General features: G+C 46.3%; 1 protein-coding gene across 1 annotated transcript in view; it reads right to left on the bottom strand.

The window, feature by feature from the left end:
• MEI1 (meiotic double-stranded break formation protein 1) overlaps nucleotides 1-22375 on the bottom strand; it is a 39666-nt gene that overhangs the window by 6664 nt on the left and 10627 nt on the right. Inside the window, 14 exon segments of the mRNA XM_042792471.1 lie at nucleotides 2366-2547; nucleotides 3128-3238; nucleotides 4919-5023; nucleotides 7098-7263; nucleotides 10347-10619; nucleotides 11190-11337; nucleotides 11448-11622; nucleotides 12397-12494; nucleotides 13681-13741; nucleotides 14392-14503; nucleotides 15916-16057; nucleotides 17113-17228; nucleotides 19766-19880; nucleotides 20417-20551. Coding sequence (XP_042648405.1) covers nucleotides 2366-2547; nucleotides 3128-3238; nucleotides 4919-5023; nucleotides 7098-7263; nucleotides 10347-10619; nucleotides 11190-11337; nucleotides 11448-11622; nucleotides 12397-12494; nucleotides 13681-13741; nucleotides 14392-14503; nucleotides 15916-16057; nucleotides 17113-17228; nucleotides 19766-19880; nucleotides 20417-20551 — 1939 coding nt within the window.

The following is a 22375-nucleotide window of genomic DNA, read 5'->3' as shown; positions in this document are numbered from 1 at the left end:
GGTAAAAAGCTCCCTTACATACTTTCAGTCCTTAGACACTACCCCATGGTGACCACTGCAAAACAAGGGAACAGCAACAGGGCTTTAGCAGTCTGACCCTGAAGGGAGAGTCACATCACTGGGCCCTCAAATTTCACACACCACCAGTTGCCAGCCCCACAGAGCTTCCAAACCACAGTGCAACTCATTTGACTGTCTCGCTCTCACCACTCCCTGCTGGCCCTCTCCACGTGGCTGGCAGACTGCCGAGCACATGGAGCAGCAGGAACAGCCATCACCAAACACAGCTGTACCTCAGCCACACAGCCAGGCAGCAAGACTGAGGAGCCAGGCAGCCAAAAGCCAGCAGTGACAAGAATCTGTCCCTGCCTGCTGGAGCCTGGAAGCCTGCAAAGAGCCCAGGGCTAAGAGCTATGGCATGGGTGGAGGAGGCAGGGGAGGTTAGGGACTTGGGAACTAGGGGAAACAGGGAAGTTGGGCTTGAGAGGGCAGTCTGCAATAGGCTGTTTCCCTCACAGAGCAGCCATCCAGCAGCTATGGCATGAAGCCTCACAAAGCCCCAAAAGGGTTCAAGCTCTTCAGTAAGGCAAAGAGTTGGCGTGGGAGGGCAGGCATAAGGACCACAGGGATGATTCCTTCAAACTGTCTTCTGAAGAGAGAAATATTCAACAGGAGAGCTAGGAGTACCTCCTGCAACAGGGTGGCAGTGATTGCTTGTCTAAGAACTGACAAGCCAAAGCCTTTAATAGCCTACCACCCATGTTTATCCACAGGCTTCTACTAAAGCCAGTAGCAGTAACACAGTTCAGACGCAAGCTTGCTACGGCCAGACAAGTCCTCACTATTAACGTCAGCCTGAGATGCATGTGGCTATTTCTCAAAGCCATTGTTCTCCTCTAAAAAACTGCAGGCTCGCAGAGACAGCCTGGCATCAGCTCACATTAACAGCTACAAGGGCCGAAGGCTCCCTTACAAGGGCCTCCAGGATGCTTGTGCAGCTTCAGCAGTACTGAGCAGCAGAATGCAGCTAGAGGAGTGAGTCTTCCTCTCAGTCCCCTCTCCTTCCCTCTCAGCAGAAGATTAGAAACACTGAGGCAGCCTTGAAACCACTTCCATTTGCCACCTGTATCTGTAGTTTCTTTCCCCATCTCTGGTACAAGAAGGATTCTGGATTGCACATCATAGCACATCAAGCCAGTAAGGTACTGATAAAGCCAAGCAACAGGTTTATAAGCCACTAAATGATTGCACTTCAAGGATCAATATGAGCTGAGAGTCACTCCTAGAAGATGAAGCTCAACACTAGCCACTAGAATTGAATCCCTTTTGGGACTGGTACAACACTGACTACCCAGACACAGCCCTGACTTGGAACCTGAGAAGATAAATTGTGCTCAGCAGTTAATAAAGCAGGGACTGGCAGGTCCTGCTATGCATTCACACAGCTGACAGTCCATCCAAGTGCCACGTTGTAAGACCTAAGCAGAGGAAGCACACCCGTCAAGTAACAGGTACAGGCTTGGTCTGGGTTGGCTTTTTGGAAAACATCTTCCCTCAACGTTAGAAAACCAGCTCTTGCCTCTCTCTATGCAGATGCATGCATGTCCTTCATGTGATTTTATCATCTGCAAATAGGTGCACCAACTCCCAGACAACACACTTTTCTGGGCATAACTGCAAGAGCAGAGCTCACACACAACTCATGACATGCTGTTTAACTCCATATCAAGAGAGGGAGAGGGGCCTGGGTAGATACTTCAAAAGGAACCATTATTCCCTTGTGTTGTCATCAGAAAGTGCTTCCCTCAAAGTTGTGATTCCAATATCAGCTGACAACTCCAGTTTAGCTCTCTTGTCGGACTGCAAAGCATCAAATACAATGACAGCTGCCCACATTCAAAAGAGCTTGTTAATATTGAACACTTACTTGCCAATAATAGGTTTGGATTGTGATTGTTCCACTACTGATCTTTTTCCTATCAAAAAAGCAGTTTACAACATGGGAGCTGTGTCTCCCACCCCCAAGCTTCCCTTGAGAAAGGTTTTAAAATGTATTTTTCTCTGTCCTGAAGAGGAAAGTGATTTGGGTCAGGAGGGCTAGGTAAGAACTTTTTTCCCCCAGGATTTCTGCCCCTCTCTAACTCTCCAGTGATTCAGGTCTTAGCCTTCAGCAACATGATGGCTTCCAGTTCTGCTGGAGAAGTGCAGCAGGGAATAACTTGTGGACAATAACAAAAGAGCAACCAAGGCAAGCAGATTACAAGCCAAAGCAAACCACTTTCCTGTGATAATGAAAATTTTTTTTTTTTTTTTTTTTTTTTAGGTTTAGCCATTCCCTGGATCTGAACACTAGAGTGATTCTAACCTCAGTATTGTAGCGATGCTGATAAAGTAAGAGGGACGCAACCAACAGCCATCCAGAGCACAGCAAGGCATCCTCAGCTGACAGGCAAGCAGGCTCAGCGGGAGGGGACCGCGACCAGGTGCACTCCAAAACCTTCTGCAGGATCTCCAGCAAGGACACGTTGGAGAGCAGCACAGCCACTGCTGCACGGGAGAAATATGATTGGAGAGGCTGATGGGATGGCACAGGTTAAACCAGCTTGAGAAGCAGAAAAGAAGTGCAGAGCACACCCCTGCTGCAGTGAGGCAGCCCCAGCTGCCACAGCTCATCAGAGTAAGGCTGTCCAGCTACACTGGCATTCATCTCCCACAGCACAAGCAACAGCTCAGCCAGCTAATAAAATGACCAGCTTTCAGCTAACACAGCTGGAAGGTTGGTTAGAGCTGTTGTCCATTATTGTTTAATTTTTCAAACCGTGGCAATACCAGGACATTTCAAACAAGGCCCCGAAGTCCCACTGCTGTGTTTTATGAGCAAGAAAAATACAGTGGTTCTGACTCTCAGCAGCCAAATCCTCAATCATCAGAAGGCAGCAAAAACAAAACAAAACCCTCAACCTAAAAAACCTCGTCCCAAATACAAAATGGTCTTTGTTAACTGTAATGCTGCGTCTGAAAGGGGAAAAATCCTCCTTACCTGCTGAGACAGTCAGCAAACAGTCTCTGATGGCCAAGCTACAACCTCACAGAGATTAACTTGGCAATCAATACAATCTTGCCTTACCTCTCTGTTGACTACAAGGTGTTGTCTGATGAAGGCTCCAGTACAGAAAATTCAAGGATGGCTGCAGGAGGTCAGTGTCCATTGGTCTGCATTTCCCACAGAGATTACTGACTGGAAACAAAAGAATGTGCGTAACAGAGACACCAACATAACAGAGCACCTTGGCATGAGAAAGAAGTCAGTGGGGAGAGATTTCAGACAAGAGCAGCACAACCTGAAGTAGAAATAACCAGAGCGTGATACAGATAAAGCAACAGGCACCTGCCCTAGAGTGTTTGCTTTAGACTGGACAGTGCAGTGGAAGATGATAATGGGGAGGGGGGAATAGAAAAGGATGTATTAAAGAGCATATATCACATTGGACAGTAATGAATCCACGAGCAACAGACTAGAAGTTATGTGTTTCCATAGAGTGAGTTTGATCCCAATATTAGGTCAACCATAAACAGCCACGTGCCTGTCTCACATGGTGACCAGACCGGGGAATGGCAAGGAGAGCTGTGCTCCTCCGCTCTCACCAACTCTGCTCGCACCAAGAATAAATGCGCTATGGCTGTTGTATGCACCAAATATTTAGGAACAATGTTTAGCAAGAGTTTGGGAGGGAAATTCAGGACTGCAGGCCTCAGCAAAACTGTCACTGGAGATCTTCTGAAGAGCTTAAGTCTGAGTCAGCAATTCTCAAAAAACACACATCAACACACCTCCTCACACCCCCTTCCATCTATGAGCTGGCTCCACAGAGGCCTCATCAGAGAAGGGTGCCCTGCACACCCACCCCTGAAGACCACAGCATGGACAGCCAAGCGGAAAATGAAGGGGTGGCCAGGGCAGGGAGAGAGTTGTGCTGAAAAATACAGAGCAGAAAGCAAGAGCAAAAGGAGTTTGTGAGTCCTGGGAACAACTGAGCTGTGCTCTGAAATTGCAGCAGCTAAAAAGGTTGGTATAAAGAAGACATGCTTCTTCCACACCCCCGGTTCTCTTGAATAATGAATGCCTGAGAAACACTGCTTCTTTACAAGGGCAACACAGGCGGCCCTGAGACATGGAACATTAGAAATTGAAGAAGATAGTCCTTCAAAGTCTGCTGGAGAGCTCAATTTGTCAAAGCAGGGAAGAGATGAGAAGATGGATCAGCTGAACTTCCTCCTACTATCTATTCTTTTTTCACAGCCTGCATGAACCTCCAATAGCCAAGTAAGAAGGCAGAAGTCACCAAGTAAGGATCACCAGACAAGAGAGCAGATCTGGTATGGTAAGTAAACAGACACAGTCTGCTTTTCTCTGGGGTGGAGCGGACAAGTCCTGCAGCTGATTGGGACCCATATACTCTGGACTCACACTCCAGGGAAAGGCCAGGTTCACTAGGCTGCTGGTCCCTGATGGCTGGTTCACAGAACACCCCTGTGGCCTGAACCCCACAGAAGCATGTTAGCAAGCATGAACAGAGAAGGATGAGTCAGGAGGCATGTCAGCAATATGTGCCAAGTCAACAACAGTCACATATCCTGAAATCACGTCAGGGCCAGGGGAATATTTTGGCCACCTTGTGAAGTTTCAGACAACAAATATATTGTAAAAGCAAGAAGAGAACGTGGGTTTTGTTGACTGAACTGGTAACCAGGGCTCTTTACAATGTTGTGGCTATGGAAGTATCTCAAAGCAACCATAACTGTAATGCAAGGCACACCTTCTCTCAAAGGATAAAGAGCCAGCCCCTAATCATCTTATGGAACAATTAACAAACACAGATCAAAGCCCCCCTGGGAGAAGATGGACGCACAGACTCACCCTGGTGAAGCAGCTTGAAGTCTGTGCTGTCCAGCTCCCTCACACCCTTGCTCCGCAGCTGCACCAGGAAAAGGAGGTTCAGCAAAACAGGCAGGTTCCTGTTAACTAAGAAGGCCACAGACAGCTTAGCTTGTCAGTGAACTCTAAACTGTTGTACCTTAGAGCATGCCAAGAATTAATTTTCCAGCTCAGGAATGAGGGTGGGTTGGGGGAGGAATTATTCCCCCTTTACACACACAAACACAAACACGGTCCCAACTTCATTCTTATCTCTACAGTCCCCTCTGGATCAGGCCCCCTTTTTACCATTGTGGCTTGGCCTGAGTTACATGCTGGATCCTGACAACACTGTTCTAGGAAAAACTAGAAAAGAGGAGATAAAAAGGAAGGGTGATTTACACCCTTAGTGAACCATATAAGGGGCACGGTCACCACACATTAAAATTGATACCTCTAATAAGCTAGAAGTCATTAGCTCTCCACAGGCTGCTCTCGTCTCATACCATCGCTGTCAGCCTGTGCTCTGACATGGGCCCAGCACCTCAGAGCACTTGGCTGCACAGGATTTGTTCTCCTTCATCTCGTGAGGCCAGACAATGATGTCTGTCCTGCCCCACAGGGCAGAGCACAGACAGTAGAGGTGAGAGCCCCACACGGCAAGTCTGCACGTGAGGAGAATGGAGCAGCTCAGACCACCAACTCCCCAGAGCAACCTCCTCCCTAGCATATTCACTCTTCTGCAGCGCTGTAAACAGGTAAAGACTTTGTATTGTATATAGTCATGCCTACAGCAAACCAGAAAATGTCTTCACAAAGGCTCAGAAATTTTCAGTTTTGAGGAGAAAACATTTACGGGTGTCTTTAATATTAGCATATTCTTGATGGAGTTCCACTATTGGGCCTTCTTGTTGTCTAAGAAAAGGGTATTGTTTGAACAGGGACGGAGATCCCCTGGACTTATCTGCCCCAGACCTCACAGAGAGCTGCCTGTGCGCTGAGACATGGAAGTTGTGTCTCCAGAGTACATCTGGTGTTTGACTTTCTAGATGGGGCTGCCAGGAACTCGGCTAATGAGTTCAAGATGCAGTATGAAGAGGAGCTGAGCAGCAGAAAGGCTTGAATCTTGCAAAAGCCCTTCTAGCCTGGTGTCCTGTCTCCATCACCAGCAGTTTGGAGGAATAGGGAACGGACAATCTGCCTCCCTGGTACCCCCAGATCAGTGAGAGAGGGACACCGCAAGTCCAAATATGCACAATTCCAAACAAGAGCAGGCCTGGCAGATGCCAACATTGCCTTCTTTATCCATAATCTTGTAGCCCCATGCTCTACCATGCTCCTGCTTTCAATCCCCATCTTTCTCCAGCTTACTGACATTGATGGAGCTAAGGCAAAACCATTTTCCCTCCTGTTGCTTCCATCTCAAGCACAGCAAAACACCCCAATCAGAGCAGGGCTGTTACAACCATCAGCAGCCCCCTCAGGAACAAGTAAAAGCTGTGCTGGTCCCCTAACCCCGGGGAGCCAAGGGCATCCTAGCACTGCTCCCTTTTTCAGTTCAAGCTCACAGATTGCTTTGCACAGCAGCATTCACAATGGGATGATGGTCCCAACTCCACAGCCAGGGCTAGTAAGGAAAACAGAGGGATTTCCCCCAGTCACAACCCTAGTAAATCCGGGAGAAATTTAACAGAATTATGAGATCTGGTGATACCATAGTATCTGTTTGGAAATCAATATCATGAATGATTCAAACAATCTCTGCTCCTGGGCCCTGGGCACCAGGAACCGAGTGTGTTCAGGCACACCAAGCTGTTTTTCACAGAGAAGAGGCAAAAGGGAGGATGTCTTTCAGTCACCAGTTGAGCTCCTGTTCAAGCTGGGAGATTTACCTGCACAGTTGTCCACTTGAACACTTACAGCAGTGTAAGAAAACCTTGCCTTGGTTTAACAATCACAGTTTGAAGCCAGAACAATCTCAATCAGAAAAAGACTCTCTCAGTTCAAAACAAGAATCTCTGGAGAAGGAAAGTAAATCAGCACATTTCTGTCCGTAAATTTCCTCGTGCAGATAAGTACTGACGCTACACCAGGAGTTCAAAAATATCCCAGACTGTATCCCTTCAGCCATCTATCCTGCTAGCTGATTTTACAGCAAGACCAAGTCACAGAGGGAAGTCACCTTGTAAGGAGGCTGAGCTGCTCTCTACCAGCAGCTGCTGCAGAATCTGTAGGAACTGGCTCCGGAGGAGGTCACAGACAAGGACATCCTCATTTGTTTCCAGGAAGGCCCTTAGGGTCATCAACACCTTCCAAGCCACCTCCACAGAGCTTGAGCAGACTAGGTCCTGCAAGGGAAGAAGCACACACATTACCCTTCTGCCCTGATTAGGGAGAAGTCACTGCTGTTTAATACCATTATGCTAATCTGGTGCCTTGGGAAACAGCCTAATAAAGCACCGTTCAGATTAAGTATGTCCTGATTAAACAGAGAACTGAATAAAGCAGACGGACTCTTGTCTGATAGGCACCTCTGAGTAATATCCCATTTAAAGAATGCATTTGGCTATGTAACTCCCATCTAGCACACAAGTGTAGGGGTAACATACATTTAAGGTCAAGGTTTTACACAAGTGAGTTCCTAAAGCCAGGCTCCTGTTTCCTAGAGCACAGAGCCTCTGACACTTCTGCTCTCCTTGTTGTTTTGAAAAATCAGGTTGCATATTAAAGATGCTTACCTAAAATCAAGCTTGTGAGTCAGTCCATAGTTACTCATTTTCAAAAGGCTGCCAGCCTTGTATCTGCAGTAGCAACATAACAGCTGAACTGCATGAAACGTACATAAACCAGACAAGCAATCACTCAGTCACGGAAAATGGAAGAGTCGTGTACACAGCATTCAGCCCACGAGCCTGCTTCTTGACTACAGAGCTCTGTCTGGAGTCTCTGAGCTGAATCCCACAGCCAGGAGCCTTAATTTGGCCATACTTTTGTTGTTAAGGTGTTTAACATTAAATTCACCTGCACAGCATGTACAGATGCCGTTCCATAAAGGGTAGACCTGATATGACTGTCTCAATATGTATTACGTCAGCACTACCTCTCCTTCCCCACTAGTCCTGGCTACTGCATTGCAAACGGTACAGCTGAAAGAGGTAAACAGAAAACTGGTCTCAGCAGCCAAGTCGATAGCCTGCCAGGACAGCCTACTGCCTTTTCCAGCTGCCTTCCCCTGCCGCACAGTAGTCGTGCATCCAGACTGGGATGATAAAGAGGAAATGGCTGTGGGACCCCATGCCCAGGGAAAGCAGTTACAGTAAGAACAGGCTGCCTGTGCCATCAAAAACTCTGTCGTTCTGAGCCTGACTCCTGCCCATATCTGAGACCTTCAGGAATAAAGAGCAGAGAGCTGTCTGCACAACTGGCTCCGCTGACATATATCTGCTCCATATGACATTCAGGAATGTAATCTGATGTCAGTCAGACTATCTCCGTTCTCTGAGAGAGCAGCTCAGATCTGGAGCACAGAGACAAGTGGGACAGTGTGTGATCACGACCACATTCACTGCCAGATGAACACACACAGCACAAAATGGCACTAACCAGGGGCCACAGCCTTCCTGGTCCTGATACACGCATCACTGTGTTAACATCTTCCTTCCTACTCAGGAGCTCAAGGTCTCAGATGAAGCCACTAACCATCTGTCCTATCTAATCCAAAAAATTATTAAAAGCAGATTAACAAATAAATCATCCTTGGAAGGAAGGACATTAATTTTAGTTTCACTGTACCATGCAGAGGCCTTTCCATTTTACTAGTGCACTCTCAGGCTGAGGTTATTCACCTCATAAGTTTTGTTTACACCTGACAGTATATTTATCCCAGGATATTGCACTGTTTTATTACCCCATCTAAATTCAGATTGATTATGCTCTTCCCCAACTGAAAGGTGAACTGTCAAAGCCTGTGATTTATTACAGCTCACTTTAAAGACCAGGACAGAGCTAAATTAATTTATTTCTGCAAGATCACATGGCAAGACAGAAAAGAGAAAGCTGTAATGCTGTACCATTCAGGAGAGGAGCCACTGTTTCTCTTGCTTATTGATAGACCTGTGATGTATACATCTGCTTTAGTTTATAGAGTGATAGGTTCCAGAACTACTGCCAAAGGTAACAGCATAGGCAAGTCTCATGGGACACTTCTCCTTAATTTGTGCTGATATATCAACTCATTGATCGATTTTACTAATGCTCTGCAATAGTATCAAATGCCTGGATGTTGCTACCTACTCTGCAGCGTCATCCTAACTGTGAAAGAACTGCCTATGCAAAAGCCCTCCTGTCAGTCATTTCAGTAACCTGGGATATTAAAATTTACTTCATAGCCTCTTAGATCAGAACAAATGCATGCCAGTCTGTAAATGCCCAATGGATGCCCACTCAGAATCAAACCTTGCTTCTTCGCTGTCTGCTGACATGGGGTTTTATTCTCAACGATACATAGTTTTAATTTCTCTAACAGACTGGAGAAGAAACATCACAGCTCTTAGCTTTTGTACTTACAGGCAAATATCATGTTCTTGTGTGGAAATGTTAGCAAGTATTTACTATGTGACTGGCTGAACAGTCATGGGACAAGTGGCTGCTGATGGGGAAGGGTGACAGGGCAGGTGGGAGAAGTGGAATTGAGAGAAGGCCTCTCAGCAGCCATCAGGACCTGGATTCTGTCATGATTACATAGGTTAAGATAGCTCATTATGCCAGCTAAAGGCAGGCACAGTAGTCCTACTACTTCAAGGCCCCTTTCTCCCCTGCACTGATTAATTTTCCCTGTCCCAAGATTTTTATCTTCTAAGAGCAATAAAACGTGCTATTTGCAGTCCTGAAAACTCGAGAGCACTGCAAAAATCTCTGACAAGACTCTCCAGTTAAAAACAAACAAAATTAAAACCCTAAGCAAACAGAAAGCTGTGCCCTCAAGAGCTGTTCTCTGCACGCTGCTTTTTCAAAAGTTCTTTGTTCCTCATGCCCTTCTCGTCTATCAGTAGTAAACCATTGCTCCCAAATTAGCAAAACAGCTTCTTGAAAAGCTGCCACAGAAGAATGTGGAGTACCCAGCTGTATATCTGGATAGAGAAAGGAATGGGTTTTTTCATAGCATACATCAGCAGCACCCTTTAGACCCCTTCCTAGCCAAGTCTCAAAAGATCCCTTTCTATCAGTGGATGGATGACAGAGAAAGCACTAACACACATCCACAGTCCCATTTTCCATATCAGGCTTCCCTGGGAGGTGGAAGTCCGTGTATACACACATGGGCCCTTCGAGCAGAATCCTTGGCCTCATAACAGCACTGAGAGCTTGAAGAACCAAAAAGCCCTATAAATCAGGGCCAGGGTAGTAACCTGTCCTTGTGAAAGTCACATACCAGTAAAATAAGTAAAATGCTGGAATTGCTCTTCAGAATGGGAAGTAACGGGTTAGCACCGTTCAGCTGATCCGACATGCCAGAACCAGCTTCTTCAGTCTCAGTTTGCCTGCAGTCTCCCCAGGAAAACCAGAGTTGGAGGACCTGGTGTCCAAATCTCCCCATCAGTTCAGGGTAGTGCAGGAAGAATTTCAGCAGGAGAGGACAATGGACGTAGACCAAGCTCAGATCTGGAAGACTTTCCAGGATCCTCCTTATGGTACACAACGACCTCTGGTAAGTGTGTGGGAGGGAAAGGGGGAAGGGGGAGAGAGAACAAAATAATCACTAGATACTGAATATCAAAAAGCTGAAGTGATGAGAGTTTACTGTGAGAAACAGTCACACCGCCTTGTAAGTAGACAATCAAATATATCAGTTAAACATCATTTTGTGAAGCCCATTTGCATCACAAAGGCTAAAAAACTTGTAGGCTTTATACAGTGCTCAAAGCTGTGCAGCAGCAAAGAGCCATATGGGAACACTAGAAAGCCTGCTGCAGAGGCTGTAGATGCGTTCAGGAGACTGAAGCTATGAAATTTATTATATTCCATATGTGAATTCAAAGCCTATCCAACACATTTACACTTCCCACACATACACAAGTTTATTCAGTCAAATCAATATTCCCTAGTGGCTTTTCACAGTTAACTTTCCAGAGTGTAGATGCACTGCACACTTTTCACTCATTCAACACACACAACCAATGTCAAAATACTTTCTGCAACAGGGTTGATGGGAGAGGGGAGAAACTTTAGTTTCAACAAAAAGGGTTCAAAAGGTAGGAATTAAATCTTCTTTTACCAAGTCCAGGGCTTTGCCTTTATCCTGACAGACAGCAAGGAGATAAAGTGCAGCTCTGAGTATGTAAGGAGGGGGACAGTCTCCATGGTCCTGTGCTGATAGGAGGAAATTTCTTATGGCTAAAAATAATTCTGCTTCTGGGACAAACCTGCATTCAAGGAGATTTGAGTGGAAACAATAACATTAGGCATGCCTTACCCAGCAATAAATGGTACGTAATGGCCACAGAACTGCTTGGCTTATATACTCTTGGCTCACCTGTCCCCAAGGGTGTAGGCAAAGTGTAAGAGTAGTATGAAGCAGTGTTGGTGGCTGCAAAGAGACTGATCCAAAGAGAAAGGCTCAGGGGTTTCAGCCAGGAGGAGAAGGCTTTCAGCAACAGTGTAGTTTAATTGAGGCAGACCCTTCTGCAGGAGCTCAGACATCTCTTGCTCTAGAAATAAAACCAGTATGAGCAGTCAGGCAGTGATGAGGAATGTCTAAAGCAGAGTGGAACAGGGGGATAGTAGCATCTGCCTGCCCTAATTCAAGCACATTAAATTAGAGAAGCTCCTGATGTAAGAAATATCAAAGCCAACCTACTACCCCACAGTCTGCGTACAGCAAGCACACCTCTATGATTTGGCATGAATAGAGCTGTGAGACCTGATTTAATGGAGCTGGCTTTGAGGATGAAAGGAGACTTCTGTTTGAGGTTCCCAGCTCTTTGCTGATGCTGCCTGTATGGTGACCAACCACTGCCAGTAGGAAAAGCTGTTTTTGTGATGTGGAAACTGTAATCTCATTTATTTGGGATTTACCTATGATGGAACGCTACAGTATACACAAGAAAGCTTTAGAGAGTATGCCAGAGGAAAAAATTACCTTAATCTGCAGATATGGGTGACTGTGGCAAGTAACATTGTTACAATTAAGCCATGCACAGTTGTGCTAATAAATGTCACCATGTAAACAAAACCATAGGCAGATGAAACACATTCACATAAGGTTCCAAACTCTTTAAAACGCATTCTCTGAGTGTTATCTCCTTGCTGGATCAGTTTAAAAAAAAGCTGGGGCAAAAAGCCTCTAGATAGAGCTTGTGTGTGTCCTCCCCTCCTTCCTTCTTTGTCTTTTTTTTAATTATTATTTTTGCACCTATTGCCTAAAGAGAGGGTGGCAGGGCCTCAAACTAAATGAAGCAATTTGTTTCTTTCCCCAGACTTGCCCTCCTGAGAAGAAGTTCTCTCCTTCTCTGTGGCAGAGTAAAGGCTCAGGCACAAGTTGCAGAGGAAGCTGGAGCAGGCCTGATTCAAGGCAGGATTACTGTGAAGAAGAGCAGAAAGATACCATGAAGAAGGCTAGAAACATCCTCTTCGTACTTCTAATACCACACGCTGTCTGCCAGAACCTCACTTTACTGAATGATCACATACAAGCACCTGTCTGTCCCAGGAAGACTCCAGAAGCCAACCTGGGCTTCCAGGAAAATGAGGAGATCCCAAAGGACAGCCAGCTCATAGATGTGGCAGGTGTACACGCTGACATGTTCACATACCTTGGGACAACATGAATACAGCGGGGTACTCTCACAATCATCATACCTGGTATACACAGGGAGTCCTGTAAGGGCAGGATCTCTAACATTGCAGAGAATGGGAGGTCTTTGAGGGTGGCTCCCAGTACCCAATTCCATGGGCAAACACCAGTAAGGAGATTTTGTAGCAATGGTGTTTCCAGGGATGAACAATGAAGAATGCCAAAATGTTAACTAAAAGGGTGAGAACGGCTCTATTTCCAGGTATTTTTCTCTCTCCAATGACTTCCTTGCAGAACAGGATATAACCAAACATCTTTGCACTGTAACACACCATCCTTGGTGCCCCACACTACTGTATTCAGAGGCCTAGATCACTCCCCCGACACACCATTCACTAACATCCCCACAGTGGTAACCTGGGCTGGGGGTGCTCTGTGTTTTGTTTACTCTTTTAATGAGATGCAGTCACGGAGAAGAGGAAGTAAAATGTCTCTGCAGACCCACAGTGTCTCCCCAAGTGCTCCTCAACCTAGAAATCATAGCCTCTGCTACAGAAGGCCCTCTGAAATGCCTGCTGTTGAAGTCTTCCTCCTCCCTCCCATTTCTTATCCATTATCACACCATGAGGAAGCCAGAGCTGAAATGGAACTGATGCTACCGGTACTTCTTTTCAAAACACCCACTGATTTGACTACTCCGAAGTCAGGCTGTTTTATCTCTATCTGCACAGCTCATGACCAACCACAGAATTCTCACATTGTGTAAATCCGCTCGCCCCCTACCCGACTGCCTCTCCCTTCTTCCACAACCAGATTTTCCATTGTCATTTACCATTTACATTTTACAATAAGATACTACCACTCTTGAGTCTTTCAGCCTCCCATCTTGCCTAATCAGGTTCATCAGATAAAGCATGATCTGCTTTCCTATCTGGAAATTTTTGACTTGCCCTCAATACACACATCACAATACCTTTGTACAGAGCAAAATCTGGCCTTCAGCTCCAGTGTCAGTTGGATGAAGGAGGAGGATGCTAGACAGAAAGCAAGACAAAAATGTTGAAGCAGCATAGAACATGTACAATAAGGGAAAAGAGTAGGCAGATTCCATAACCATCCCCACACGTCTCCATGCAAACCTGGTGAACAGGGCAGGCCATCTCAGTAAGAATACATTTGTTAGGCTTTCTCTCCCAAAGCAAACTACTCCAAGCTTGGTTTGGAGGACAGTATCTGAGATTCATTTGTTTTCTCAGGAGGAGAAGGGAAAATTTGCCAGCTTCACGTGTTTAGGATAGAGTAATTCTCTACATCACCTCTCTGATGTGCAAAAGTAAGGAATACACAGAGTAAATAGGATTTCTGCACAGTAAAATCCCGCCAACAATTCCAGCGTAATCCCCGTCTACAGCAACAGCCAATTCTGAATATTCCAGAGGAAAGGGTAAAGCTGACACAACTTACTTATCTAAAATAAAATCTGTCCCATCATCGTTGCTAGACCAAATAACTTTTTCATCCTGCTGAACATGACTGCACACTCTATTCTTACTCATATAAACATGTAATATAATCCTCCACATAAAGTCTCGTTAAGTTCATTGCCTCAATAATATGCAGTAGCAGCAAGTTCCATCAGTTAAGTTAAGAGCACAGCGAACACAATCCCACACTACTCCCATACCCAGCTTTTTGGAGAATTTATTCCGCATGTTTGGCACCACTGTAAAGAGGGTATTAAGTGTTGAGATGAAAACCTCCATCACAGACGGGCTGACAGCCCTTCCCAGGTAGTTCTGTGGAAAGAAGAAAAGATCAGGTGCATGATATCCAATAAACACTGAAAGCAACAGCCTTCTTCCAGCCACCTGCCTGCCCAGAAAGTTAGACTTTTAAATCCAAACAAATGGAGTAACAGTTCTTCTACCAAAATCCCTGGCAGCAAGTACACAGGCTTACAGAGCACTTTGAAAGCAACTAACACTCCCCTCTGCCAACGTAACAAGCTGTGCTGCTAACTCTGCAAGACATTACATCAAACAAGAAACTTCTTCCCCATTCCAGCTGCCAACCAGTCAGGCCTTAATGCACAGGGACTGACACTACTGCCCATATTGCCCTGGAAGTATATGCTCTGACTGGTCAGATGGCTAATTCTCCAGTGTGGCAGACAATATACGACATATGCTTAGGTGCATCTGACCTGAGTAACACTCAACACCTGTGCTTCAGTGTTTTATTGAGTAGTGGCAAACACAGGCATTTAAACACACTAAAGAGTCCAGCCCTAAACTGTTTAGAACAAAACGACTCAACTCACTCTTGTAGAAGGTCACTGGACAATTTTCTCACAGTCCGTTAATTTTTACTCAAGTTCAATGAGCAAGAAACGGCATGCTGACTCCAGCTTTGCCAAACTGGACACGCACCGCACTCTCCCTTTAGGAAGGAGAACAGCAATGCCACTGCAGCTGCCCACACGAGGTGGGTTAAAAAAATAAAAACCAAAACATCTCCAAGCTCCCAACAACTGCAAGAATCCATACACCTGAACTTGTGGCAAAGCGCAAGCAAAATTTACTCAACATTTGAAACCACAACCAGGGTCCCATTGTTTTGACAATTCTGCTCAAAGTGTCTCAGTGACAGGTCTGTACGGAGCTCTACAGCACACGTGACTCTCCACAGCTGCTTTTTAAACAGTGTCCCTGGCCTTGCTAAGGCACAATTCTTAGTGCTGCCCTCACTGTGTAGGCTGGACAGCCTCCTCCATATCTTCTGGGAAGAAGTGTGAAAATTAACTTGCAGGTGCAAGATACTGCTGCTTTCTGGGACACAGGCAAGTTTTGAAAAAGTGGCAGAAGGGGAAACAACAGTTCAGGCACTCTTCATTTTTTACAACATCCAGAGCTGCCATGGATTAGACAGCATGGCAGGCAGGCTATGGGGATTCAACAGCCTGAAGAAAGACACTGCCACCTACATGGAAGTTTTATGAATTTCTCCCCCCTGTGAGACCATCCACTCCCATTTTGCATGAACTGTAAAATGCCACATTTGGCTCCGGAGAGATGGCAAATGCCACAGCTGTTCTTGGTTTATTCTACATGCTCTCCTCCCCAGAAAACACTTGTGCAACCCACTCGTGGTGCTTGAAAGCACCTTTCCAAGCACCCAAAGAATAGACCAACTTCAAAAGAAACCTTACCATGACCAAGGGGATGCAGAGACTGTCACAAATCCTCAACAAGAACTCAGAGAAGTTGCTCAGCGTGTCCTTGCTCTCAGAGTTGGGGGCAGTGAAAGCGTTCTCCTGGGCCATGGGGTCACTCTGGAATTCCACTGCTAACCTACAAACACACAGCAGATACCAGAGGCAGAGGAATCCTCCTCACTCTGTGAAGGAAGTCAGGAGATACATGTCCATCAGAACTTTCACCACTAACGGCCCCACAAATACCTGATGGGTTGGCAATAGAGGAATGTGGCAATCACAGTGTTACCTCCTGAGTAAAGCTATTAAAAGTCAGCAATGTTGCACAAATAGGGAAAGGAAGACTCAGCTTCTATGAAGAAAGTATCTGCTGTAGGAAGCCCTAGTGTGGCAAGACTGAAGGTTCTCAGCCAGACCAGAGTGCCTGGAGCACAATACAGCAAACCTTGTGAAAATGAGTAAGGGGACCATTCAGCTGATCTAAAAACCATGACAGAAACTGAGTGCCCTCTAACACCAGCCCAAGACACTGGGTCAGTACAGACAGGGACACCTGCTTCTGACTGAATTATCTCAGCCAAGCCAAATGGAAGTGATGAAAGGCAAAATAGCTAAGTTGGCCAGACTTCCTTAACAACAGATCCAGATTCATACACAAACGCATCTACCACCGTCTGCTGCGCTGCTAAGGGTGACAGATAGCTCTCATCCAGCAACACACGAAAAGCTGGTGCCTATAAACACTCGTTCAGTAATGGGTCACAGACATGAGCAAATCCAAGGCCAGCATCTGGAGCAGATACACATGTGTTAAAAGGTTAATCCCCCCGGCAGTGAGACCACATACACCAGGGCACAGGAATATGGTTACACATATACCTTCCAACAGCTCTTACATCATCAGTAGTTTTGGCTAATTTCCAAGCAGTTGCTCAAAGGCCAAAGACATGAAATAGACGGATAAGTCCCAAGCAAATTTATTGCGAGACACATACAGGTGCCACAAAATTTTCACTATCACTACATATCTCACAACCTTCTGTTGTTTCACTGACGAGTACCATGCACTGAACTCACCAGTGATATTTCAGTGCCAGGGATGGGTAGAGGAACTCAGTTACAAGGACAGAAAGATGGACAGACATGGACACACACACTACCCACCCACACACACCCCTGACTTGTCCTCACCTGCAAGCATTTCTGAAACTTTCCAGCATGTTGAGCAAGAACTGGCCCTGTCTCTGAGGAACTCTGCTAAGATTTCTGTTGGCTGGTTGGCTCTGAGACACTGAGAATATATCACCCTGTTAAAGGACAGAAGTCTTCAAAATCTCATATTCACTGTCAGAAAAAATAGCTTTCTTCTCTGATACCAGCAGCAGGAGGAACAACAGATTTCCCTTCACTCACTTATTTCACACAGCTATTTTTTTACTATTGTGCTTTACCCAGGGAGGGCAGAGTTAGAGAGCTTTTGTGCTCTTTCTAAGTGTGTTGGGTTTGTGTGTGTGGCGGGGTTTTTAGTGGTGAGGGGGCTACAGCAGTGGCCCCTCTGTGAGAAGCTTCTGAAAGCTTCCCTGGCTCCAAGTCAGACCCACTTCTGGCCAAGGCTGAGCCAATTCACAATGGTGGCTGCACCTCTGTGATAACGTATTTAAGAAGGGGAACCTGGTTGGAGGAGTTGGGGTTGTGAGGGAGGCACCTATGCAAACGCTGAGGTCAGTGGAAGAAAGGAGGAAGGGGGGAAAGATGTGCCAGAGCAGAGACCCCCCCTGCAGCCCGTGGTGAGAGGGCAGGCTGTGCCCCTGCCACCCATGGAGGTCCTTGGTGGAGCAGATGCCGGCCTGCGGAGGAGCCCAGGCCGGCGCAGGTGGCTGTGCCCAAAGAAGTCTGGAATTCTGAGGGAAGCCCATGCTGTTGTAGTTCAGCACTGAGAGGACTGCAACGTGTGGGAGGGACTCACACTGGAGCAACTCGGGAATAGTTTGCAGCCCGTGAGGAGGACTCATGTCAGAGAAAGTTCATGGAGGACTGTCACCCGTGAGAGGGACCCTGTGTTAGAGAAGAGAGTGTGAGGAGTGTGGAGAGTCCTCCCCCTGAGGAGGAAGGAGCAGAGGGACTGACTGCACCCTCCATTCCCTGTCCTCCTGTGTTGCTAGGGGAGAAGAGGTAGAAAAATCAGGAGCAAAACTGAGCCCTGGAAGAAGTGAAGGGTGGGATGAAGATGTTTTTAAGATGTGATTATACTTCTCACTGTCCTGCTCTGTTAAGTGTTGCTGTTTTAATTAAATTGATGTTCTTTTCCTTCCCCTAACAAGTCTGTCTTGCCAGTGACCATAATGGGTGAGTCATACCTCCCTGTTCTTATCTTGATTCTGGAGCCTTTTGTTGTATTTTCTTCTTCCCATTCCCAAGGGAGAAGGGGTGAGTGAGTGGCTGCATGGTGCTCAGTTGCGCTCTGAGCTCAAACCACAACACTAAGGAAAGCAGAGCTAGAGCTACTAGTTCTGCACTGCCCTGTTTTTACAGTCTCCATTGGCATGGTTTGGTCTAATCTGAGTTTTAAACAGCTCAGCTAGTGAAGTTTCAAACCCTTCTGGGAAAACTCAAGGGTTTTTTAAATTCTGGTTCTTTCAATTACTTTCCAGATGACACTGAACAGTTCCTCTCCCTGCTTAGCACTAAAATATTATAAGTTCTCTGCTTTGGCTCAGATTTGTAAGAAACTGTGCTAGCTCTTGTTCCCACACACCACCCTACTGAGTTCAGCCAGAAGCCAACTGCAGCGTCAGAGCTAATCATCTGCCCAAACTGGGAACCACTTGGAACCCAAAGTCTGCCTTTAAATCCTGATCTGTGTTGTGGTGGTCTTCTCCAAGTACTACCAGAGGAGGGCACAGTGATACACTGGTGCCCAGCAGTTCAGAACTCCTTCTCCATTTGATGCTGAGATACCTTAGTACAGGTATAACAATTTTCCCTTTTCTCCCTTTAAAGACAGTCTGGATGTCCTTACTATCTGCCTAATTTCCTTCCTGTTAAGCTCTTTATTCTGAATGGGGCACCAAGCTCTGTATGTGTGCAAACAGGCTGACCAACATCTGCCCATGGGACAGAAAGTAGTTCTGCCTCCTCCAGGCAGAGAAGACAAACATCTGGTACCACAAAGCTTGGGCCCTAAGACACTTCATCAGGCATCTGGAGCTCTGGTACTCCAGCAAAGTGCTCTTGCCACTACAGACATGCAATCTAAACCTACGTGGCTCTAAGCCTATAGCAAGAAGGCTCAGCCCTTGTCTTTTCATTAGCTATCTGTAATGGGTCTCTCCTCAGAAATGCATAAGTCCCAGCAGCACATCACTCTACATATTCCAGGAACAGGAAAGGACTTTCAGTTCAAAGAGTAGCTAACAGCTCCCTTGCTGAGGGATCACAGTGCATATATGATGACCCTCTTGGTCTGAATGCACGGCACAGCACGAGATGTCCATTGACAAAAAAAAAAAAAAATAGATTGACTGATGCAGCATACAAGGTGGGGGCCTGAAGAAGGGGAAGTTCAAATTACTTTGGAGTACTGGACACATAAGAGAGCAGTGTGCTCAAGTGGTGCCCCACAATTCTTCACTGATTTAGAAAGACAACATTCATTAGCATCCATCATCTTGAAAGACAAAGTTTGGTACCGTCTTGAGGTATGAAGAACAAAAGAAACACCAGATAACCCAACAGCCATAGGGTAAGGGGATGGAACATATATACAACATCCACATAGTGTACTAGGAGGATCATCCCCTTCCTGCTTGGTCCTACCAACAAGCAACAACAACTTTTGACTTACTGCATGCTTCTTGCTACTCTGTGGTGGGTAAAAGTCAGAACATCGCTTCAGCACTGCCTCCAGCAGCTTCTGCAGCTCTTCATATGGGACTGGAGGGGAGCTCAGATGGTCCTTCCTGAATAAGTGGAGAGAAAGACAGCATGCACATTCCCTGCTGGGGACATTCCACCTGGGAAGGCAACACCAGCCAAGATAACTGCTCTTCTGACAGCAATATGGCATTGCCACTTCTCTCCAGCACAGCACACAGGATCTAAACAGCGCCTTCAACCACATGTGTGCCCAAACACACCCTCACCACATTCACTGTCTGCTCCCACTACAGTCAGAAAGCCTACGACTGTACAGAGTCTTATGCTTGCTCTTACCTATCCAAACGGGGCAGAGAGTGAAAAAGCCACAGCGGCTGCAGCACAAGCCTGCTTGGGACACTAGGTCCTTGCTGCAGCAACTTGCTGCCGACCACAGCTTCATTGCCCTGGCAGCCTTTTGAGGCAGGTGGGAAGCTAACTCTGCTGTGCCCACGCCTGTCTCAGCCAGAAGACCCACCGCAGAGTACACTCACCCACACAGCCACAGGGGAGCTGCAGAGACCAACGCGGTATCAACAGACCTATCTGAAGGAAAGCCTGCAAATACTTTCCTGCCTACCTCAAGAAAGCTGCTACAGCTCTCACAGCCCCCACTACCACCTCCAACACTGGGCAGTTCACCGTCTCCATCAAAACATCAATGGCTTCTATACATACACCTCTGTTTGTGAATAATTTGATTTCCACTGGTTGCCTGTGAAGAGGAAACAGAGTAAGCAAGGAGAATATTGTGAGAGTTATGTAACTGTAGTGACCTTTCCTCATTTCACCAAATGGACAGCTGAGCCATGTGGTTCCAGACATGCTTTTCAGTATTCAGAGCCAGCTGCTCTCAAGGGTAGTCTCAAACTTGAGCAGGTGAAGGGTTTGCTACAAAGGGTGAACTTCAGCAGGTCTTGGAGCCCTACTATGATGAAAAAGCCCACAGCCTGGATAACTGTGTGACTGCACCAGTGAACACTGACATGAAAAGCACAAGAAAAACAGGCTTTGCAAAATACAGTGATCTGTCTGCCTAGGACTTTATGCCAAGGCCACCTGCTCTGGCATTTGCAGGTTCATCTGGCAATTCATATTTCTGAGTAAACAATCAAATGCCACCATCCTAGAACAGGGATGATGCCATAAGAACAGCTTCTCTCAAAGTCCTATAGCACTTCTAATGCCAGATACTGCCAGAAGGACAGCGACTTTCATGAACTTGAAAAGTAATCAGGAAAATAAACACAATCCAACTGTTTTGACAATTCTTCTTGGCAGTGAGCATTTTGATTGTCTGATCACCTTGTGGCCCAACACCTTTGAGCATTCGGCACGAGAGCATGGAGGGATGACAATCTGATTATTGGACAGAGCTGTGTAAATGGCAGACTCTGCTCACCTGGATCCCAGCAAGTTAGGTACTGTCAGGAAGGTTGGGGGAATACAGGAATATGTGCAGACAAGAGGCACTAACAGCCTGAAAGAGGGCCTCTCCGAAGTGAAGCAAGAAAAGCAGCACAGCATGACAGGAGCCAGACTTAGGAGCCAAAAGTATTCCCTGTTATTCAGTTTTCACAGATGTGCCTCACTAAAGCAAGCCAGGAACGCATGTTGCCATGCACAAATGGGAGAGGAATGTGAACTTCAGTAGAAATTACACTAGTAACCCAGCTACAGGGCAAAAAGTGAGCAGAGGCAGAACCACTCTTTTTAGTCACTCAGTGGGATGAAACCCAGCTTGGCAGTCACCTCATGTTCTGCTGTGAGAAAAAGCTGCGAGGTGGGAAGGGCAATGAAAAGGCCTTGTGGAACTCGGGCACCAGGAGCAGCCTCCAGCTCAAGCCATGAGTGATGTGCTGAACTTCCAAATCGTTTCTACTTACACTGTAATTCTATTAACCCTCTGTACTTCCTTTCTTTAATCACTGACCTTCTGAAGTAAAACACATCAGGAAAAAAAAAAAAAAAAAAAAGTCTTCACTGACTCATGCAGGGAGGAAGGGATGGAGGAGTATTGCTGACTCATTCAAGAGGCACAAACCCACTTGCAATATGGTGCACTATGATGTCTTCTGGGCCTGGGAGAAAAGTGTGAAGGACAGCACTCTTGCAGCTTCCTGCAGCCTCTCATCTTTGGGCCCCAAACTGTGCCTGCCACTCTGGCTGTACTAGCAGGGATGAGGGATGCTCCAGGGAGAGCTGCCCACCATTCCTGACACACTGCCAAGGGGAGCAGTACCTTCTGCTTAGACAACGCCAGACAGTGGGGCTCACTTACAGAAGAGGCTCCAGCTCCAAGAAAAAAACAAGAGACGTTCCAGGATAAGACCCCTTTCTCCACTATGAGACAGTTTTAAATAAAACATCATTTCTACGGCAAAGCTCAGAGAAACAGAATGGGTGTGCTAGAAAATGAGAGTAATTGCACAGAGTGTTCTCTTTGTTTTACAAGCACAAACACTGTAATTAGTGTTTCCCACATCCTGGTTTCTCTTTTTGACAGATCCCACACTGGCATCATCACACTGTTCTAGCA

This window comes from Tyto alba, unplaced genomic scaffold (assembly GCF_018691265.1).
Source record: "Tyto alba isolate M040663 unplaced genomic scaffold, T.alba_DEE_v4.0 Super-Scaffold_2, whole genome shotgun sequence".
NCBI classification, from domain to species: Eukaryota; Metazoa; Chordata; class Aves; order Strigiformes; family Tytonidae; genus Tyto; species Tyto alba.
Note: the sequence above shows the minus strand (reverse complement) of the source record. Positions and strands in the feature narration are given on the sequence as shown.